We start from the raw sequence: 20,887 nt of genomic DNA, 5'->3' as shown, positions 1-20,887 counted from the left end.
TAACAATAATTTGCAATGCAATAGGTCTCACATTTACGAGAGTTTGAGCTATTGAGATTGCAAATAATGCCTTTTATGTTTGTTTTCGTTTTTAAAACATAAATAAAAGGCATTGTCATTTACAATGACAATAGCTTACACTCGCATAAATGTGAGACCTACTGCATTTTATAGCTCACACTCGGCCTAAGGACATTAGAGATCTTAACAGAAACTGACATACCGAGACACAACATACACATTTTCAAACCTTTTTGGGCACAGGAAGATTAAGTGATTTGCCTAGAATCCCACGACTTTGAGCAGAAGCCAGGATGTTGTCTCAGTTCAAAGTCAGCAGCGCTTACCACTAAGCCACATCCTTTTCGCAGTGACTGCATGCTTACTGATACACAAAACGAACATGTGGCATGCAAAACGTGGCTATATCGCGTGTGCAGTCTACCCACATAACTGCATACTGACCGGTACAAGGGGCTTTGTGAAGAGCAGAATGGCGCGTATTGCCTGGTTACTGCAGGTCGAGTAGTACACCAACATCACAGACCTACATTGCAGACATGTGCACCTAGGCATTGTTCTGTTATTACTGCATGCTGATTGGCGGCGAAAAATCAAAAAATTAAGCGCAGAACCTGTTCACATGTTTACTTTACTTTTATTAAAGCATTCTGTCTGGCACACTGCAATTTCTTTCGAATGGTAGAGTGCTGTGCATTTTAAGGTTTTTTTCAGCATGCCCAGTGACATGAAAGCAAACGTCCAGCATTGGAACAGTAGGATTACCATGATGTCCGACTGAGATGCGTGGTGGACTAGCCTGTGGTTGTCAGTAGCGGGGCAGCAGAGAATACTGCATGGCAAGCCTGAGATGCGCTGGCAGGGATGTGTGAAAGTCTAATCATTACAGCTGGGAATTGTGTGGATTTATGGCATGGTTGATGGTTTACTTTCAAGCCGGGAGCCAGTTTTTAATGCAGTTGGCAAACCTATTGTGCATTTTGTCAATTACACAAATTGAGCTCATGAAGGGTGCTGCTGCACCATGGGTATGCTCACAGAGCAGACAAATGCAATACTAAGATAGCTCGGTGGGTTCGTGTATCTTTGGCAGCAGTTAACTAATACAGTTGAGCTCGCCTGGCACCCGAAGGAAGAAAATCAAGACCTGTCATGGAGGTAACTGGCCAATACAAGACTAAGTCACTCTTTTGGCAGCCATGCTGCAGAAACCCTCATTCCTTTGTAATTCAAATTCTTATATTTGCACAAAATGGTGTCTGTTAAAACCCTGGCCTAATATTATGGATATTGGCTAGGCCTATTCAGCAAAATCGCAAAATTAATCCACCACCAAGGGCAGGTAGGTGTGATGGTGCATGCGGATGAAGGAGGGGCCACAGACACCCACAAAGCCAATAAACTGCAGGCATGGTTTTCTATCCAAAGTTGTGAAATGTAGTTAAAAAGCTTACAATACTTTCCGGCATGGTCCCACATGAGGTGGGAATTAAGGCGATTGAGGAGTGCACACTTTACAGGGGCACTAGAACATGAAGAGTTAATTGAGGTTTTTGCCATCTTGCAAAAAACATACAATTCTCCCCATTTCCTAAAATACCTAATCCCGGTCAGTCCTCGCATTCAGGCACACAGGCCGAGAAAGATAAAAGACAAATTAACTCCAAGTGCAGGAAGCCTAACATGACAACCATAAAAGCCACATGGGAAACATTTGGGTCTTGCTGCCCGACCCTCCCCCTCGACTACTGTTGTCGATCAGGTTTCAGGCTGAGAGAAGGAGACAGGGGGAGGATTGGAAGAAGCTGCAGTTTGAGGGGTGCGTGCATGCTGCAGGGCACGTTTCCACCACTGACTAGTGTAAGAACACAAAACCATAAAACACCACCGCCCTGACCTGCAATAAAATAACCCCCATAAAGCCTATGTGATTAGTTTCTTGGATGTGTAGCCAACAGTGACTTGGCCGATGCCGCCCACAACAAACTGGACACAAATTTCTTCAATCACTTTTTTGGGTGTTTTGCAACGGTGATTAGTTGCAGTCTGTCGCAGCCTTTTAGTTTATTTACACTAACTTAGAAGTCTGCTTTCCCCTAACAACCAACGATGCCAGCTTCTGTATACGCATTCTGTATGCTTGGCTGGCTCGCACCCTGCATAATTTACAGAGGGGGCCTCCATGCTCCGGACTCAGTCAGGAGCTGTAAGGCCCCATCAGGGGCCCCACTGCAAGTGCAGTGTTGGAGGGGGCCCCTGGACCCCCCTCCCCTCAGGCTATTGTTCCACCACTGGCCCGTGGGGCCCACCGAACTCTGATTATTGCTGTTGTCACAAGTGAAACAGCAGCCAAGAAGCCAATTGCCTTCCACACACTATGGCCCATGACTTACTGGCTAAGACGCTGCTACCGAGGGGCCATCCCTCCAATAGCACGAAAGGGAAACCTACCCCACACAAACAACCCTGCCGTGGCACCCTCAGAAGAGATGGTTGTGACAGAGAAGGCATGGGATGTGACCTATGGCCTCACCCACTCCACGAGTGATTACAACAGATGAACTGGCTTTATCCGGCTCAGGAGCCGGCAACCTTTATCTGCTCCCGGGGACTGCCCTTGATTAACTCGGGCCACACGCGCTGTGTCAGGGACAGCTCAGCAGCCTGCGATAAAGGTGGGAACCGCTCTCCATAATGAGATGTCAGCAGGGCTGGGTGTTTTGGAATAAATTCGTCACTGTATGGATTGCCTCATTGTACTGGCACTGATGAAGGCCGTCCCGGCCAGAAACGCGTCTGCCTTGGCGTTTCACGAACCTGAGAGTCCAACCGCGCTTTTAATTGAATTAAACCACTTGAAATACCGGAGCTGTGTCCTGCTTGCTTTTATCCAAAGTGAGTTTTGGTTTCTATGTTTGGCCGGTTGCTGACACCGGCGAGGAGCACGCCCTCTCGATCTGGAGCACCGTGTGTTGATCAGCAAATCTTTGGTTGTGCACGAAAATGCAACACGGAGCCACCCCGAGCGGAACAATTGACATAGTGCAGCTAGCTTCAGCATGGGGAGAGAGGAGGCGGTATTTTACTGCCTGAGAAGGTGATATTTGTGGAATGAACCGGAACATCGTATCCCTGACAAACTGCGGTGGTGCGTGAGTCATTGCCACGTCGTGGGACACCACTGGGTGTTTTGGAATAAATTCGTCACTGTATGGATTGCCTCATTGTACTACACGACCCATGATGCAGCATGCTTAGGGATGCAGCGCGAAGAGGTACATACCTCGTTCAGGAGGAGGGGCTTAGAAACGACATAATGGGACACCAGGTGAAATCCCTTACCTGTGAGACTGGCACTGATGAAGGCCGTCCCGGCCAGAAACGCGTCTGCCTTGGCGTTTCACGAACCTGAGAGTCCAACCGCGCTTTTAATTGAATTAAACCACTTGAAATACCGGAGCTGTGTCCTGCTTACTTTTATCCAAAGTGAGTTTTGGTTTCTATGTTTGGCCGGTTGCGGACACCGGCGAGGAGCACGCCCTCTCGATCTGGAGCACCGTGTGTTGATCAGCAAATCTTTGGTTGTGCACGAAAATGCAACACGGAGCCCCCCCGAGCGGAACAATTGCCATAGTGCAGCTAGCTTCAGCATGGGGAGAGAGGAGGCGGTATTTTACTGCCTGAGAAGGTGATATTTGTGGAATGAACCGGAACATCGTATCCCTGACAAACTGCGGTGGTGCGTGAGTCATTGCCACGTCGTGGGACACCACTGGGTGTTTTGGAATAAATTCGTCACTGTATGGATTGCCTCATTGTACTACACGACCCATGATGCAGCATGCTTGGGGATGCAGCGCGAGGAGGTACATACCTCGTTCAGGAGGAGGGGCTTAGAAACTACAAATGGGACACCAGGTGAAATCTCTTACCTGTGAGACTGGCACTGATGAAGCCCGTCCCGGCCAGAAACGCGTCTGCCTTGGCGTTTCACGAACCTGAGAGTCCAACCGCGCTTTTAATTGAATTAAACCACTTGAAATACCGGAGCTGTGTCCTGCTTGCTTTTATCCAAAGTGAGTTTTGGTATATATTATATATATATATATATATATATATATATATATATATATATATATATATATATCACCATACTCTCCTTCAGTGCGAAGAAGAAGAGGCCACACGAGGATTCCTTAGGGAGGCACTTTATTGACAAGCAACATGGCATGATGCATTTCGGCGTAGTATCGCCTTCTTCAGATGCCGATGCTATCCATGTCTCGCTTTGACACCGCCTTAAAAATTACCCTCTGCACATCCCATTGGTGGGATTGCTCCGCTCCCAAAGTCTTGTATCCGCCCACTAGATGCAGTGTGGTAGAAAACTACATCTCCCAGAGTTCATCTTTACCGGGTTAGTGTTGCGTGGAGGATTTCTTTTCAAAATTGTGCCCGTGTCGGCTGGCGCAGTGCAGGGTAAGGCTCGGTGAAAGCGAGACCCGGTAAATAATGTCTCAGTGTCTCATCCGGTCCCCGCATACGTTCAAACCCCCAGGATAAGTGTCCGCCGGGCCGTAGGTTCCAATACAGTGATTTTCGCCTCACGTGCAGTCACGAGCTGCCACTGGCAGCGGCCCTTTGCTTTACCTTCGCTGGATGGTGGGCTGGAGCTATCCCAATACCTTGGGCAAAAGAAGGCTGAAACAGCAGGAGCCAGTGAAAGCCCCAGCCAACTTGCTGAACGGGGCCTCTTTCGCGTCTCTGGCTGACGCGCATATATCACCATACTCCCCTTCAGTGCGAAGAAGAGGCCACACGAGGATTCCTTAGGGAGGCACTTTATTGACAAGCAACATGGCATGATGCATTTCGGCGTAGTATCGCCTCCTTCAGATGCCGATGCTATCCATGTCTCGCTTTGACACCGCCTTAAAAATTACCCTCTGCACATCCCATTGGTGGGATTGCTCCGCTCCCAAAGTCTTGTATCCGCCCACTAGATGCAGTGTGGTAGAAAACTACATCTCCCAGAGTTCATCTTTACCGGGTTAGTGTTGCGTGGAGGATTTCTTTTCAAAATTGTGCCCGCGTCGGCTGGCGCAGTGCAGGGTAAGGCTCGGTGAAAGCGAGACCCGGTAAATAATGTCTCAGTGTCTCATCCGGTCCCCGCATACGTTCAAACCCCCAGGATATATATATAAAATGGGAGCGAGGCACGCCGCTCAGCGGCAGGGAATCTGCTGTCCCTGTGGAGAGGCATGGCTGAGATAACAAACCATAAATCTGGGCAAACACAAAAGCAGAATGAAAAAACATAGTGCTTACTGACTAAATGAAGGAGACAGTATAACGTCGCAAGTAAAAGATCCAGTCCTCATGGGTGGCCCCAAAAGGAAACAGGGCGGTAACAAGGAGGGACTAAGAAGCCTCATTTTCAATCAGAAGCCAGCGTTTACCATGGACTATGACGCCAGCCGATGAAAAAGAAGGACGGGGCTTCCACTCCACTTCTAAAAGATATCCTACTACAATATGCCTCGCAGAGCGAGCAGCGCATGAGCGCTGCAACGCTAGGTGAGACCTAAAAAGGACAGGACACAGATCGAAAGTGTCAGATTGCACAGAGACACAGCACAACTATTATGAACCCCTTAACCAGGGTGCACAGAATAGGATTCAGAATTTTCAGCTCAAGGCGACAGGCTCTCTCACTTTTCGAAGCACCATTTGAGAAATCAAATTTGCCAAGTATGGAATATATTTTTTCACTTATCAATTTAGGATTGTGTATTGCAGGAGTTTTTTTCTTATTATAATTATATATGTCTATTATTAAGAGACATTTGCAATTGAAACAAAAAAAACTGTAATGTGCAGAACTATGTTGTACACTAGCTAGGCCTCAACTCCATTTTGAAATAACATGGTTGCCGCTTGATAATATTTATCGTGTTTATACTTCTCATTGACACCGCACACAGCAAGATGTGGGCCGTTTGATTCTTAATGATGTTATTCTCGAAGAACTCAGGAGGAAGCCTTCACTTACGAAACATTTAGTTGTTCATGTATCTATTTTTCTTCTGACACCTCTAATGAGATTACGTTAGAAGTGGCAAATTTTTCAGGTAGATGAATAGTGCTAGAATGGTGATATTACATGGCGTTTTAATATGCTGAAATGTGATTTGTTGTTTCATTGATACATTTGCTCACCTCATGCTTACCATGAAATTTTGATCGCTTTCTATCGTGAAATTTGCTATGAAAACCCTTGAATTTGGGTGTGAGACAGATCTTTTTGGGTGTGAGACCGCTCTTATTGGGTCTTTACAAGGTAAGCCTGTCTATTTGTCGATTGATTTGCGGCACATTTTGGACTATGGTTAATTTAGAAAAAAAATCTGAAAAATACTCAATCTCGAACTTTCTTTTTGAGGTAATCTTACTTATTGATTTTATTTTGAAATGCTGCTACGAATCTCATCATTAGGGGCACATTGCCGCATCCATTCTGGAGGACAACACGTCCCGACCCCAGCGATGTTTACTACGACTATTTAGAAGATTACCTAAGAGATAGTGCCCATAGTATCAAAATTGCTAAAAAACAAACAAAAAAAAATAAAAAATACTGTTTGCCTAAATTATGGTCACTCATATTACAGAGCTCTTAGATGAATTGCCACCTTAAGGTTTGTTAAAAATATTGCAATAAGTGGCGAAATAATAACATTAATAAGAAAAATAACATCAATGGGAGGAAAAGCATAACAATGTAAAAATAATGATAATGTGAAAAAAATCAAAATTGTATTAGGATTCCATGGGAAGAAAACGGCAAATTTGGAGCCCATCTTCAGTACAGCAGCACAGGCAGGTCAAAAAAGCAGACAATAAAAAAATATATTCACCTGGAATCTTTCTCGGAACAGTTTTTCTTCTTTTTCGCTTTTCTTGTTCTTGTATTTCAAGACAGTCCTTAAAAAAAAAAAAAATACCTTTAGTATGTTTATGTGATATTATGTATATAATAGGAAACCAGTAGAGAGAACATGCAAGTCTTGAAAGCAGCGTGGATCTATAGGATGAGTTTTTAATCAAAGGATAGATCTAATTTATAAAACAGTATGTCCGACTACAGACAATATGGCCTGTTATTTCCCGAGTCCCCTATTTACCTTTTGTACCCGCAGCCCTTGTACGGATGGAGTTTTCCTCCCTCCTTCAATGCAATTAATAAGACCACACCAACTTTTGGATTAGGGGGTGTAACCCCCTGGCCGTATTTATTACAAAAAATTAAAAAAACATTATTTATTTACATTATGTACAATTACGCAGAAAGCCCGGATACATGGTTAGACAGATGATGTAACGTGGCTAACCTTATACTCTAATACACACAACATTCCTACCGTAAATCCAACAATGCATATATTCACTTTCTGCGTGTCCCCTCTAGAGCCTACGGCAAGGTCAATGACTGGCAGCCTCTAGATCCCAGCAAACTACAAATTACTCCGCTGGAGTAGGCTTGCGCAGGGGGTACAGCTTATCGGACAGATATTCTCCGACAGGCCCCCCCTGTGCCCTAAACTCCATAAACAGGGGCTGCAAAGTTCTGCATACTTGCACCCTGATGCGCGTGCGAGGGTGGCCACAGGCCCACTGGGAAGAGTGTCTCCCCTGGCCCCCGCACCCAGACAGCCTACCTACTGGCCGTCACTGCCCCTGGAGTTTCATGTACTGAGATTTTAATAAATGCTACACATTTCAACTACATAATTCTGCATTAAAAATCCTGTACTGACACTATTCAAATAGACACTTTTATTACAAATTCAACAAATCATCATCATATTTACATTCAATCTGATCTCCTGAGATACCTGCAATGAAAGTTAAAAGAACAAAGCAAATACATTACTGAGAAACATATTTAAAATGCCTGCCTTAGGGGATGGTGGGTGCGGAAAACAAATTACGAGCCGCTGGTGGCCCGGGTGCTGTGCCTGTGGTGAGCAAAGGAACAAGAGACTGTTCTGCTCCCCATGCCACCTTTTAAGGGGAGGCATGGGCCAGGCCGGTCTAAACCAGTTAGACCCCAAAGTTGGGCACCCGCGTGAACCGGAAGCACTTAAGTGCTTCCGGTTCACACCCCTCCGTATGCCGCCTATTGGACCCTCAGGGGAGGTGGGAGTGCACTCCTCCTTGCCCCCGGGGACTCGTGCGATCACCATAATGGCGGCGCGCGCGCTATTTTAGCGCTCGGCTTTGCCCAGTGTAGCTGTCTGGAAAAATCTATTGTCATCAAACAACATGCAAATATATGACGGTCTCATGTACAAAAGGGGGCTTTTGGTGAGCTCTGTTCACCTATTGGTTTATTTGGCCAAGCCCTCTTTAGGCACTGGCTCTTTCAGATCTCCAAGGAACTGTGGGAACATCTGATGACATATCACACATGCGCAGTAATGTAATTTGTGTTGCTTCGAAGACCAGCGACAGTGCCCTCACCAACAGCTGCTCCATCCCGCTGCAGTCATCCTCCCCCCTCAGTTTGTGTGTGGTGAGGCACAGTGATGCCCTACCACATACGTAGGGAAACCTGCAAGCAGCATTTGTGGTGCTCGGCGCCAGAGCATCATTCCATCAGCTCTCCGGCAGCATCTGTGGTTATACATGGCCTCCACTCTATAAAAGTAGAGGCAGCCTGAATTCTAATTTCTGTCTGCGCTTCGGTATAGCACAGCAGTGACAGGCAGGGACCACAGATACTTCAGATGCTTCTGCAGACACTTCAGTGTCGGCTGATGGTCTGCACCAACACTTACCTTTTGCCTCCGACACTTCGGGTCAGATGTATCAAACAGTTTTACCCATTCTGTGCCTATGGAAAAATGTCTTCGTACATCTGGCCCTTAGTTACAGCTGAGTTGGATTCACTGACAATATTCATTCAACCCATCACAAAGTGGCACAGTCGGAACTGCTGTGATCTAATTTTTCTGCACTTTAAGGAGAACTTCACCATGGAAACGTTCAGTGCAGAGGCAAACAAATAGGACTTGTTACACGCAGGAGAAGGCTTGCCCTAAAAGCAAGCATTGGCAATGCAGACAGGTCTGGCTTATAACTTCAACTACCTGTGACTGGTGAGCTTAGATATTCAGTTCACAATCACACATACACTCTGTCAATTATTCTCGCAGTCATGCATCCATTCATCCACCAACTGATCCATCCACACACATAAGAAAGATGAAAGAATAAAAGTTAAAAAAATATAATCTAAACGTAGTGGGCAGATGCATGCAACAAAATAGAACAAACTATAGCAGCAGGCGGCCACCTTGGAATGGTATTTTTTACAGTGCATCATTGCTTTAAAGTTCCAACGTGGCCACAACCTGTACAGACCAATCTGTTTTAACATATAGTCTTCACATAATTACTACCTTTGTCATGACTTTCCATAATAAACAGATCCAACCTATGGCATTTGACAGCTTTTCAGAATGAACCAAAGATGCTATAACCTAGGTCACTCACTTGCCATCATGAAACAAGCATTGGCATAGCCAATAGGTCTCGCTTTTGGGACCTTATAAGTATTTAGTTATGCAGCACAATATCCTTGGCGCAACAACATCAACTGTTGCATGGCTAAACACTTATAAGGTCCCAAAAGCAAAACCTATTGGCTATGCCAATGCTTATTTTTCAGTGGCAGATAAGACAAAGGCCAATGATAATTGGGTAAGGTGCCAGCATAGACGTCATCGTTCAGCTGAATGTTCTCAGAAAGGCCAGAAAACATTTGCAATTCGAAGACACGCGCGCACCAGCGTCAGTGCGAGAAAGTATACCAAAATACTGTCAACGTCAAAAGTGCTGGCGTCGGGAGTGAGAGCATTAGAAAGAATATTTGCCGTATTTAAATTGTCCAGAGGAAGAATTTAAGAGGACTGTGAATTCCCCAATCCCCCCCGCATTTCATGTTTCAGCGACGCGCTCAAGGCAATTACCTTTCGGTGTTTTGTAGTGGACTAATTTAAATAAAGCATAAACATGTCCTATGGACTTTTGTAAGAACAATAGTGGGAAAGCCCACTCTGTGCCTCGCACTGTTCACTGGTTTGGAAAATATCCAAAAAGTAATTTAACAAATAAGTAAACTCAAGTTTCAACGAACATTTTGGTAAGTAGCATAATTCAGTGGTATATTTAGTAACTCAAATGCAAATACAATTGTCAATTATTCATTTTAACATCACTGTTAGGACAATTGTGAGGTACATCATATTAATCATTCTTAATAGAGTGTACAATGATCATGGAAACAGTAAAACCAATAATGACAGTTTTCTTCATGTCATTGATAGAAGTGGCCAATGCATTTCCGGATCTTAAATCCCTTCGTCAGGGGAAAACCTAAAGTAAATATGGAGATAATAAATAATTTTTGTAATATATATTAGTACTGCAGCGATGCTGTGGTGGTGAACATTAGCCTGTGAACATAGTGTACATGCGTTACTCGTGACGGTAACTGATACATCTCTGTTTTGACATGATGGTAAAACAAATAAAGGATAAAATGGAGAAGGAGAAAAAAGGGGAAACCCAATATCCTGGTGACTGTTAATATCAGTGATAAAAGGATTAATGATAGAGAAGAATGAGAGATAATAGTGAAGCGAGAAAGACTACAATTCTCTGGTGCTGTGACTGGGATACTGGAGAAATAAATGAAGACAAAAGTGAAGATGTGGGCTGAAAACTACGTGAAAGTGACCAGAGGTGGAGAAAAATTATAATGCCGCTCACCTTGGTGGCGTAGTTCAAAGAATGATGGGAGAGACCAGAAGGGTCATGAAGATAATTACTAGGTAAACCTGTTTAAAATTGAAACATGGAATTAACTGGAAGTATAGAATAGCATCTGAATGGCGTAATGCGTCTCTCGTTGGTAAGCGCTTACCTCAGAAAAATAGTATGTGGAGTTATCGTAGCACTTGCGGCGTATGTGTGTTGGAACACCAAGGTTAGTGAACGTTTGAAAATATGCCGGTCGCCATGGGACAGGTATATAAGCCTATAAACAATGGGCATATGGTTAGCACTGTTAACAATGTGTGTCTGGACACGCGTACGTGGCCTAAATTTGTAAGGCTTACCTAATTCAGTGATACGGAAGTCCTCGTAGACGAGATGGATGCCGTCAGAAAATAAAGCATTCCAGTAAGAAACGCGGTGACTGGATAAGAAGCCGCGCGCAGATTAAATCCCGCACGCAGATTAAATCCCGGAAGAGACGGGTGTGTCATGTGACTCGCATTACGAAAATGGTAAAAATACTTTGAACTAAGATAATTTGCAATGAGGAAATAATACTGTCGTCAAAAAACTTGACGAATAGTGAAGTATGAAATAAAACATACTGGAAGTGGAGGAAATAATGAAAGTAAAAACTTGGTGTGCGAAACGCGAGCTAGATGAAAATATCATGTGTTCGAAGGTTGAAAAAAGAGAAGAAGAAAAAGCGTGATGATGTGAATAGGGCAGAAAAAGAACTGTAGCTGCGACGTGGAGACTAACATCAGATATTAAAGAGTCACAAAAGATGGGCTGATTAAAGATGGAAAGTAAAAAATTAAAAGGTGACCGGGTTAGATGTGGTGATGAAAGTGGTGCTGAAGTTAAAAAAGAGTGAACGGAAAAAAACACAACATTAACAATGAAAACAGACATGTTTACAGTAGAATTAGGTAATACCATCTTAAATAAACAGTACATTGAATTAAATTGTGTGTCAAACGAATTTGAAGCAGAAGATGGGTGAATAAACCTGAAGACCAATAAATGAGTCTATGCTGTTGAGAAATCAATGCGAACCTGGTTGTATTTTGTGGGTTCATAAGTAAGGTCAACTGGCTAAGAGAAGTAATAAGGTTTACAGAAAACAGCTCATATCAATGCGGTCATTGAGACCAGATGGAATCATGGTGTTGAGGAATTTTATAAATTTCTCTTTGAAGAAGTGTTTTTGTGATGTCTACACCAGGCGTGGGTGTAACAGATTCAACAATCTGGAACCTTAGTTGTGATATAATGTGGCGAGATTCATTCCAATGTGTAGCTAACGGAGAGGTGGAGCTCCGATTCCTAATTTTACTTTTGTGTTCAGTAATTCTGACCTTGATTTTTCTTTCGGTTTTTCCTATTCAAGCTTTGCCGCAGGGGCATTTAATGCAGTAGATGACATTCATCGAATTGCAATCACATGAGTGTTTGAGAATTATTGGTTTTCCAGATAATGGATGAGATAACACATCGCCTCTGATGACATTATTCAGTGGATTCAATTATTGCATTTCATAGTGCCTTTAAACTTGAAGGTAGACTGAATTGGGGAAGGAGAAGATAGTAATGTTTTCAAGGTTTTTCCCAGTGTGTATGCAAACAATGGTTTAGTAGCAAATAGGCTGTTAAAGTCATCTTCAGATGCTAGCATCTCCCATCTAGAGTTGATAATGAGACGAATGGATTTGGATGCTGTAGAGAATTTGGACACAAACACCATGCGGTCTGATGATTGTTTGATGGATTGTTGCAGTAACTCTTGTCGGCCAAGTTGTTGTGCTCGTGTGAAACAATCTTGAAGGACATTATCAGGATATCCCCGTTCCTTAAAGCGTTTTATGTATTCTTGTTCTTTAACCTTGGTGGTGTCAGGGTTAGAACAAATACGTCTAACTCAGTAATTGGGAGTATGGAAGGTTCCTTAACAGGCTGTTGGGGTGAAAATGGTTATAAATCAGTGTACTGTTGCGATCTGTCGGTTTCTGGAAAACGGAAGTTTCAAAATTATTTTTGTCTGGAGACTTAGTGATGAGAACGTCCAAAAAATGAATCTTTTGTTGTTGAATATTATGAGTAAATTGAATCCTGGGGTTGATTGTATTGAGCTCAGTGATCATGGTTTCTTAATGGGTACTGGTGTCTGTCCATAGTATGAAGATGTCGTCAATGTACCTGCAATACATTAGTGCATGGTTCCACCATTTAGGGTTTGACATAATGTTTTCTGATTCAAATAGGGCCATGAAGGTATTCGCGTATGCAGGTGCTCCCGAAAAACCCATTGAAGTACCAGTCAGTTGAGCATAGAAGTTTCCCTCCCATTCAAAGTAACTATGATTGAGACAGAAATTTAAGATTTTCAAGATGAACAGTCTTTCAACATCAATGTCAGGTGTTTGCAGTAGTGCCCACTCTACCGCTTCGAGGCCAGCTTGGTGTGGTATGGATGTGTATAGAGCCGTGACGTCAATGGTGCACAAGATGATGTCTGTGAGGTCCCTGTTGTTGATGGAGGTCAATTTCTGTTGGAAATGAGTGGTGCCTTTCACATATGAAGACCAATTTTGAACAAATAGTTGCAAGTAATGATCCACGAATTTGCCTAGAGGTTCAAAAATTGATCCACAGCCTGAGACTATGGGATGAAAGGGTGGGTCCTGTAGATTTTTGTGAATTTTAGGAATCATATAGAGTTTGGGTCGTCTGGCATTTTTTGTGGTTAAAAAAATTCTAGTTTGGTCAGTGATCCAGCCTTGATCAATTGCTTCTTGAAGTATACCAGAAAGGATATTTTCCAGTTGGATAGTAGGGTCCTGGGGCAATTGCATATAGGTATTAGTGTCTGAAACATGATTATTGACTTTAGTTGTGTAGTACTGGGTCCCATGTAAAAGGAGCCAGTCCTAATTACCCAATTTGAGCCAACTCGTGCCATACCTTGAAGATGCCCCTGCCCCTCTAAACGACACCCTCATGGCAGAGTAGCGAAAGGCGCTGCAGTACCTAAAATTAGCAAATTGTGCGCTATGCAAATTACAATTAAAATCAGCAACTTCAGGGAAAGCTTGACTCAGAGTAATGAAGTCTACGGGCAATCGAAACACTTTATTAAATAACAATGTTTGTTTTGCATGGTCAAACTTGTAACAGTAGCCAGGTCAGGTGCAAAGACGCTTTATTGCTAGATGCTACGGTGAGACGTTATTCTGCACACTTCATCTTTGGAGGCTAAAAGAAAGATTGCCTATGGCACTAAACTCTCATGAAACTATTCAAGGCCTTAATTTGTCTGTGTTCTAAAATGTGTATTCAAGCAAGCCCTCTAAGGTGGACGGTAATGATTCCAGAGCATCAAATCTGTATATCGTGGTGGCTCAGGAGCAACATTATGGAATATTTCATGTCCTCTTGAAAGCATAGGACGGCACGGAATAAAATTAAACTGACGCGGCCGCAGAAAGAAAATAAATTGAGTGGACGTGCGTCTGCGAAAGTCATCTCATGGACGTGCTCTGTGGTGGGGGAGGGGCAGAGCGAGGCGCTTGGGAGAGCGCTGTAAGGCTTTATGAGCCATGACGGCCAGACGGAGGAAAGACAGATGGCGGCTGCGCACGTGCATACGCTCGTGAACGCAAGCTTGAGGCCAGTAAAAGCCTCTGATAGCACTTTAAAAATCCACTAACTAAATGTCTTGCAGCGCATTTCCTGGCTCAGGCGAGACCTAAAAATGACACATTCAGGCCTACAGTATTGCACCTAAACATTTCCACAAGGCAACTACAAAACAGTGGCGGCTCCTCTGCTAAGGCGGAGAAGCATCTTTCCACTGCTCTCAGAGCACTGTGAAAGGAAAAATAAAATGATAATAGAAGTTAATATAATTTTTCTGTTAGTATCATCCAGGTGAGGGCGGGCTGGGGCTGGGCTCCTGTGACAGCCGGGAGAAGGAGTGGTTGCTGCACTGTAAAGTGCGCATGACTGTTTGGCTGGCCCTCTTGGCCCGGGCCAAACAGTCATGTGCATTTTGCATGTTCCTCACCAGGCTGCAATGCACAGCTTGGTGGGGAACATGCACAGGCTCCCTATGCCCGTTTGTCACCAAACTGCAGCGCTAAGACCAATCACAATGCGGGACAGACAGCATGTTGAGGTAACTGAATTTGAGTTATATTTTATTCCAACCCCCCCCCCCCCCTCCCCATCACCCTCATCCCGTATTGGCCTTCACTGACAACACAGTCATAAAATAATAAATGTACAATATTTAAAGTTAGCTAAATATTACCCCTTTTGAGTGGGCCTAACAAGGATGACCCCACCGCAAATTCTCTATCCCACAATTAGTCAGAAGGGTGACAAACCCTTGGCTACTATGGTAACACGCGATAGTCCATGCCACAATATATTAATAGTAAATGTCATTGCACATAAAAACATTACTTGAAAGTCAATTTAACAAGACTCCATGTATGTAAAACTTTAAACTGAATGCATCTAGTTCCATATCATCCAGACTTCTTAGTTTGAACTTCTGGATATACATATTGTCCAACAGTCAATTAAAATACAACATCTTTCTTGTCTATGGTATAGAAACTGTGAGAAAATGCGGTTAATGGTCCAGGGGGGTGAAAACCCTACCCGAGCAGCAGCCACGATCCTCATCAGGGTGAACCACAAAGGTCACTGTTGGACATGGCCCTTTTGGCAGGTTTATCCCCAGACTTTTTGCCTTTTGTCCCCTATTTTTCTGACCCTCTTTTTGTTGGCTGTAGGACTCTGGGCACTTTACTACTGCTAATCAGTGCTAAAGTGCATATGCTCTCTGTGTAAATTGTACAGGTGATTGGCTTATCTATGATTGGCATATTTGATTTACTGGTAAGGCCCTAATAAAGTGCGGAGTGTGTGCCCAGGGCCTGTAAATCAAAAATCACTAGAGGGCCTGCGGTACTGGTTGTGCCACTCACATATGTAGCCCTGTAAACCTGTCTCAGGCCTGCCACTGCAGTGTCTGAGTGCAGTTCTAAAGTGCCATCTCGAACCTGGCAAGTGCACCCACTTGCCAGGCCCTAACCTTCCCTTTTTCTACATGTACAGAACCCCTAAGGTAGGCCTAAGATACCCCCATGGGCAGGTTGCAGTGTTTGTTAAAGTTAGGGCATGTACTGGTGTGTTTTACATGTCCAGATAGTGAAATACAGCCTATTTCATTTTTCACTATAGCAAGGCCTGCCTCTCCCATGGGTTATCATTGGGGCTGACTTGTAACTTTTTACAAGTGCAACTTTCAATTGGGTAGTTTGGCCTCCCTGAGTTCAGAATTAAAAAATACATCTTTTAGTGAAGTTGTTTTTTTAAATTGTGTGCTTGAAAATGCCACTTTTATAAAGTGTGCCTTTTCTTGTTTAACCATCCTGTGCCTCTGCCTGCCTGTGGAATCAACTTCTGGTTTAGACTGACAGGGGCGAGTTTGTGAATTCACTCTAGACAGTCACACAAAGGGTGTGGAGATGTGCCCTGCTTAGCCTGATGGACCATCACAAGACTGATGGGTTTCCTGAGCTTGAGTTGTGGGAGAATTGGTCACTGACACCAAAAAAGGGTCGGGCCTTTCCTCTTACAATGCGGTCTCCACACCCCTGGAGTGTGTCTGGAGCCAAGGCTGGGCAAGGTAGGAACTTGTGAACTACAAAGACTTTTCTTTGAAGTATGCCTAATTCAAAGGCCAAAAGGGGCATAGGTATTGGACCTAAAACCCAAGACTTTTAGAACACTTTTAGATCAAGAGGAGACTCGGCCAAGGAGAAGAGCTTATAAGGAGGAGTACTGCCCCTTTGCTGTGTGTTGCTTGGCTAGGTTGGCCTGCAGTTGCTTCTTCTGCTTTGGAGAGGAAAAGGACTGGATTTTGCTGTGTATCCTGTTGAGGTGTTAAGTGCTTGTGTGTGCTTGCACCGTGTTAAGAAGTCTCAGGGCCATCAAAGACTCCATGTGCAACATCAATGAACTCCACTGTTGGGAGTTCTGACCTGCCTTGTGGTGCCATTTCCAGTTCTGGGCCCTTGGAGGTTGTTTTGCTGCTTGAAACCATCAAAATTGCCAGATCGCGCTTCCAACGCCTGTTTTTCCGATGCAGCACCACCATGCGGGAAAAGTTTCCACGCACCGCCACCATGTGGCCTCAGAAATTGATGCAGCACTTGCCCGCAACTGAAGGAACCGCCGCAGTGCATGTTCAGTGCGCCATGTCTGACTCAGACGCAGGCCCTGCTGTGCGACTGAAAGAATCGATGAATCGTTGGATCGCGGTGCCTATTTTGCCACCACTGCATTGACCATCAGCACGTCCAGATTTCCATGCAATGCACCTGTGCGTCACGTTTTCTAACATCACCTGCAGACCAGAACCGTCTGGGATTTTGATGCATGGCTTCCCCTTGCAGTGCAGATCCGAAACAGCACTTCTCCTGCGTGCAGCAGAACTGACGCATCACCTCCCCAGGGACTCAGAACCGACCCATCGCTATGTTTTCTGACGTTTCCCTCCTCTGTGGCGGTTTTTCTTTGTGGATTTTGACGCATCTAAAGGTACATTGTGTAAAATCACCGCATCCATAGAGTTCTAATAACAGACTTGCTAAAACCTGGTGTATGCTGGATGTTTTTCGTTTTGGTCTTGTTTGGTTTAGATAAAGATACTTTACTTGTCTAAACTGGTGTGGTGTCCATTTGTAGTGTTTTCACTGTGTTACTGTGTGTGATATGTACAAATGCTTTACACATTGTCTCAGAGATAGGCCTGACTGCTCATGCCAAGCTACCAAGGGGGTTAGCAGGGGTTATCTTGAGGGTGTAATCCCCTTAACCTGACTAGACGGAAGGGTCCCTATTTGGACAGGGTGCATACCATTTCCAACTAGAGACCCCCATTTCTATCAGTCAATAAATGAGTTCTTGCTTAAGCCTCTGGTAGCTTGGCAGAACAGCAGTAAGGCGTAACTTAGAGGCAAAGTGTAAAGTATTTACGCAGCACACAAACAGCAATAAAGTGAAAACAGAAGAACAATTTTACACCAATCTAGAAAAACAAAATAAATTAAACAAAAAATGTATCGGAACACCACAAAATCCAATCAGTAGGGCTGGAAATATGCAATATCAAAACCTAGGTAAAAGTAGTCAAAAAGCGCACAGCGCAACTGTGGTTATACGGCCGTGCTGGACCGTGACAAAGTCTCAAGTTTAAACCAGGTAGAGGATCCAGTTTCCAGGTTGTACTTGGGCTGAGATGCGAGGTCCTGCGTTGAGTCAAGATAGTTCCGATGGGGCCACGGATTGGAAGCTGTGAGATGCTGTGTCTAGTTACATTGCGTCTGCTCTGATGAGGCCACAGATCGGGAGCTGCAAGGTGCTGTGATGCAAGTTCCTGCATCATGTTGTGTTGCACTGTGTCAGTTCTGAGAGAACCCTCAGTTGGGAGAGGAGGAGTACACTTGCATGCCAGCCAAGGGTCCAGGACCTAGGGGTAGTCTTGGGGATCAGGCCTCACTCCAGCATAGGCCATCAGCTGGGCACAGACAGGTCCAATTGGGTCTAGACAGGTTTCTGAAGCTTGGTGTATTCCTGTAATTCACACAGGAGTCCACCAGCTTATCCCTTTGAGTCACTCTGGTAGGTTTTCATCCCCAGGCAGCAGGGCAATCCTTTTTGAAGCAGCACAGCAGTGCAGTCTTTCTTCTGACTCTTCCACAGGTTCAGAAGTGGTTCCTGACATCCAATATTTATACCTAGTGCCAGTCTTTGAAGTGAGGGAATGCCCTGTGGTACCCCCACCTCTGGTTCTGGCAAGTTTTTGCCTTCCCCTGTCAAGGATCCATGTAGTCTAGGGAGACTAAAGATTGATGCCTAGTTTCCTTGTGTGTGCTAGTGGCTAGTCAACTCTAGCTCCCATTTGTCTCACTGTCTGGAAGGAATAAACAATTAAGCTAATCCCAGTTATGTGGCTGAGGATACTCACAGAAGGCACAAATGGTTAAGACAAGAAAATGCCATTTTCTAAAAGTGGCATTTTCAGAATTTCGACTTAAAAGCCCACTTTACCATTAAGGAGGGTTTTAGATAGCAGTTGACTTGAGTGTAAACATAATATTTATATCAATCAATCAGCATTTGTAGAGCATGGCACTGTCACCCCTGGGTGAATTTGGGCGCTGGGGTACGAGGTCTCAGTCGAAAAGCCAGGTCATGAGGAACTGGTGGGAAGAGGGAAGAACAAGAAGAAAAAGAAAACAAAGGGCAGAAAAACGAGCAGAAAAGGCAAAACAGAGGAAAGAAAAGGCAAAATAGGGTAGCAAGTAGACCGGAGCAAATGATAGTGGACTGCGGGAAAGCTGGATTGGAGAACTGTCGCAGGGGACAGCTGGCATGAGGACCTGCTAAATGAGATCACCATGCGGCTTCCATTAAATAGGTCGTGGGGGGAGGGCGGAGCACCTGATGGCGGAAGGACGGAAATGGCAGGAAGTGGGAAGAAATTAACAGAAAATGCAAAACAGGGGTCTGAAAAATTAGCTGAAAGGCAAAAAAGAAGGCAGAAAAAGGCACAACAGAGCAAGAAACTAGCAGAGGTGGCACAAACAGAGCAAGAAAAACTAGCAAGCAGAAATAACAAAACAGAGGGTAGGAAAGGAGCAGGAAAGGCAAAACAGAGAGCAGAAAAGTGAGCAGACAAGGCAAAACAGAGCAGAAAGGGGCACAACAGAGGACAGAAAAACAATCAAATAAAGCCAAAAAAGAGGGCAGAAGAATGAGTAGAAAAGGCAAATAGGGCAAGAAACTAACAGAGAAGGCACAAACAGAGGGCAGCAGGTAGACAGGCAGCAGAGGGTAGCGGACTGCAGACAAGCTGGACAGGAGAACTGTCACAAGGGGAGCCTGCACAAGAACCTGCTCCTATCTGCTTCCACGCTTAAGTGAAGACTTAGGTTATCACTTGTTAAGTCCAGTAAGCCATTGTTATCCTTTGTGAGAGATCTGCCTTGCAATAGTGAAAAACTATTTCACTACCAGGACAGGTAAAACTTCAATCCAACTTGTCCTACATTTTAAATAAAAATGCCCCTTGCCCCCTGTGAGCCTTTAGGGCCTACCTTAGGAATTACCTATATGTATTAAAAAGGAAGGTTTAGGCCTGGCAAAAGATTTACATAGGCATTTCAAATTGCCAGTTTTAAACTACACTACAAGCTACAATGGTGGGCATGAGACCTGTTTTAAAGGATACTTTGGTTAGTGGCACAATGAATGCTGCATGCCCAATAGTAACATTTAAATTACAGGCCTTGGGTATGTGGAGTACCATTTACTAGGGACTTAAAACTAAATTAAATATGCCTATTAGGTGTAGGCCAACTGTACCATGTTTTAAGGAGAGCACCCACGCTCCTTAGCACTGGTCAGTATTGGTAAAGTGAACAGAGTCCTACAGCGAGCAAAAAGATTCAGCAAAACGGGAAGGGTGGAGACAAGACGTTTGCGGGGACGACCATCCAAAGGTGTCAGGTCCAACGTAGACATATTTATAATCAACAATTAGATGAAATATTAACAGCCAACAAGTTTTTTGGGAACAACCGGCTTCTTCAATGCTGAAATAGAGTTTAAATATTCTTAAAACTATAAATATCATGATCTCCAAGGTGGTCCAACCAAACTTCTATGTCCCCCAGTATTAGATATTCAACAAAACTGCAACTGTACTTAAGGTGTATAAGGCGAACATCCTCGTAGGAAAAAATCCTTCTGAGAAAACACATACCATTCATACAGTTCTTATAGTCATTTCAACGTTTTCATGATAAAAAATGTTTTTGATTGCACCCATGTAAAGGTCTACTTGAAACTTTTAAATGCAGCTCTTACCACCAGATCATAGCATCTATTCACCTTACAATCATCAGAACACAAGATAGGATTCCCCATCTTCAATGTAAAA

General features: G+C 44.1%; 1 protein-coding gene across 6 annotated transcripts in view; it reads right to left on the bottom strand.

Moving 5' to 3' along the window:
• FYB2 (FYN binding protein 2) overlaps positions 1 to 20,887 on the bottom strand; it is a 438,738-nt gene that overhangs the window by 67,234 nt on the left and 350,617 nt on the right. For all 6 annotated transcript variants that reach the window (XM_085602511.1, XM_085602512.1, XM_085602507.1 and 3 more), the window contains exon 13: positions 6,939 to 7,005. In XM_085602511.1, the coding sequence (XP_085458637.1) occupies positions 6,939 to 7,005 (67 nt within the window). The remainder of the gene's footprint in view (positions 1 to 6,938; positions 7,006 to 20,887) is intronic.

Source organism: Triturus cristatus, chromosome 4_2 (genome assembly GCF_964204655.1).
Source record: "Triturus cristatus chromosome 4_2, aTriCri1.1, whole genome shotgun sequence".
Lineage (NCBI taxonomy): Eukaryota > Metazoa > Chordata > Amphibia > Caudata > Salamandridae > Triturus > Triturus cristatus.
The sequence above is the reverse complement of the archived record's forward strand: the minus strand, read 5'-3'. Positions and strand labels throughout refer to the sequence as shown.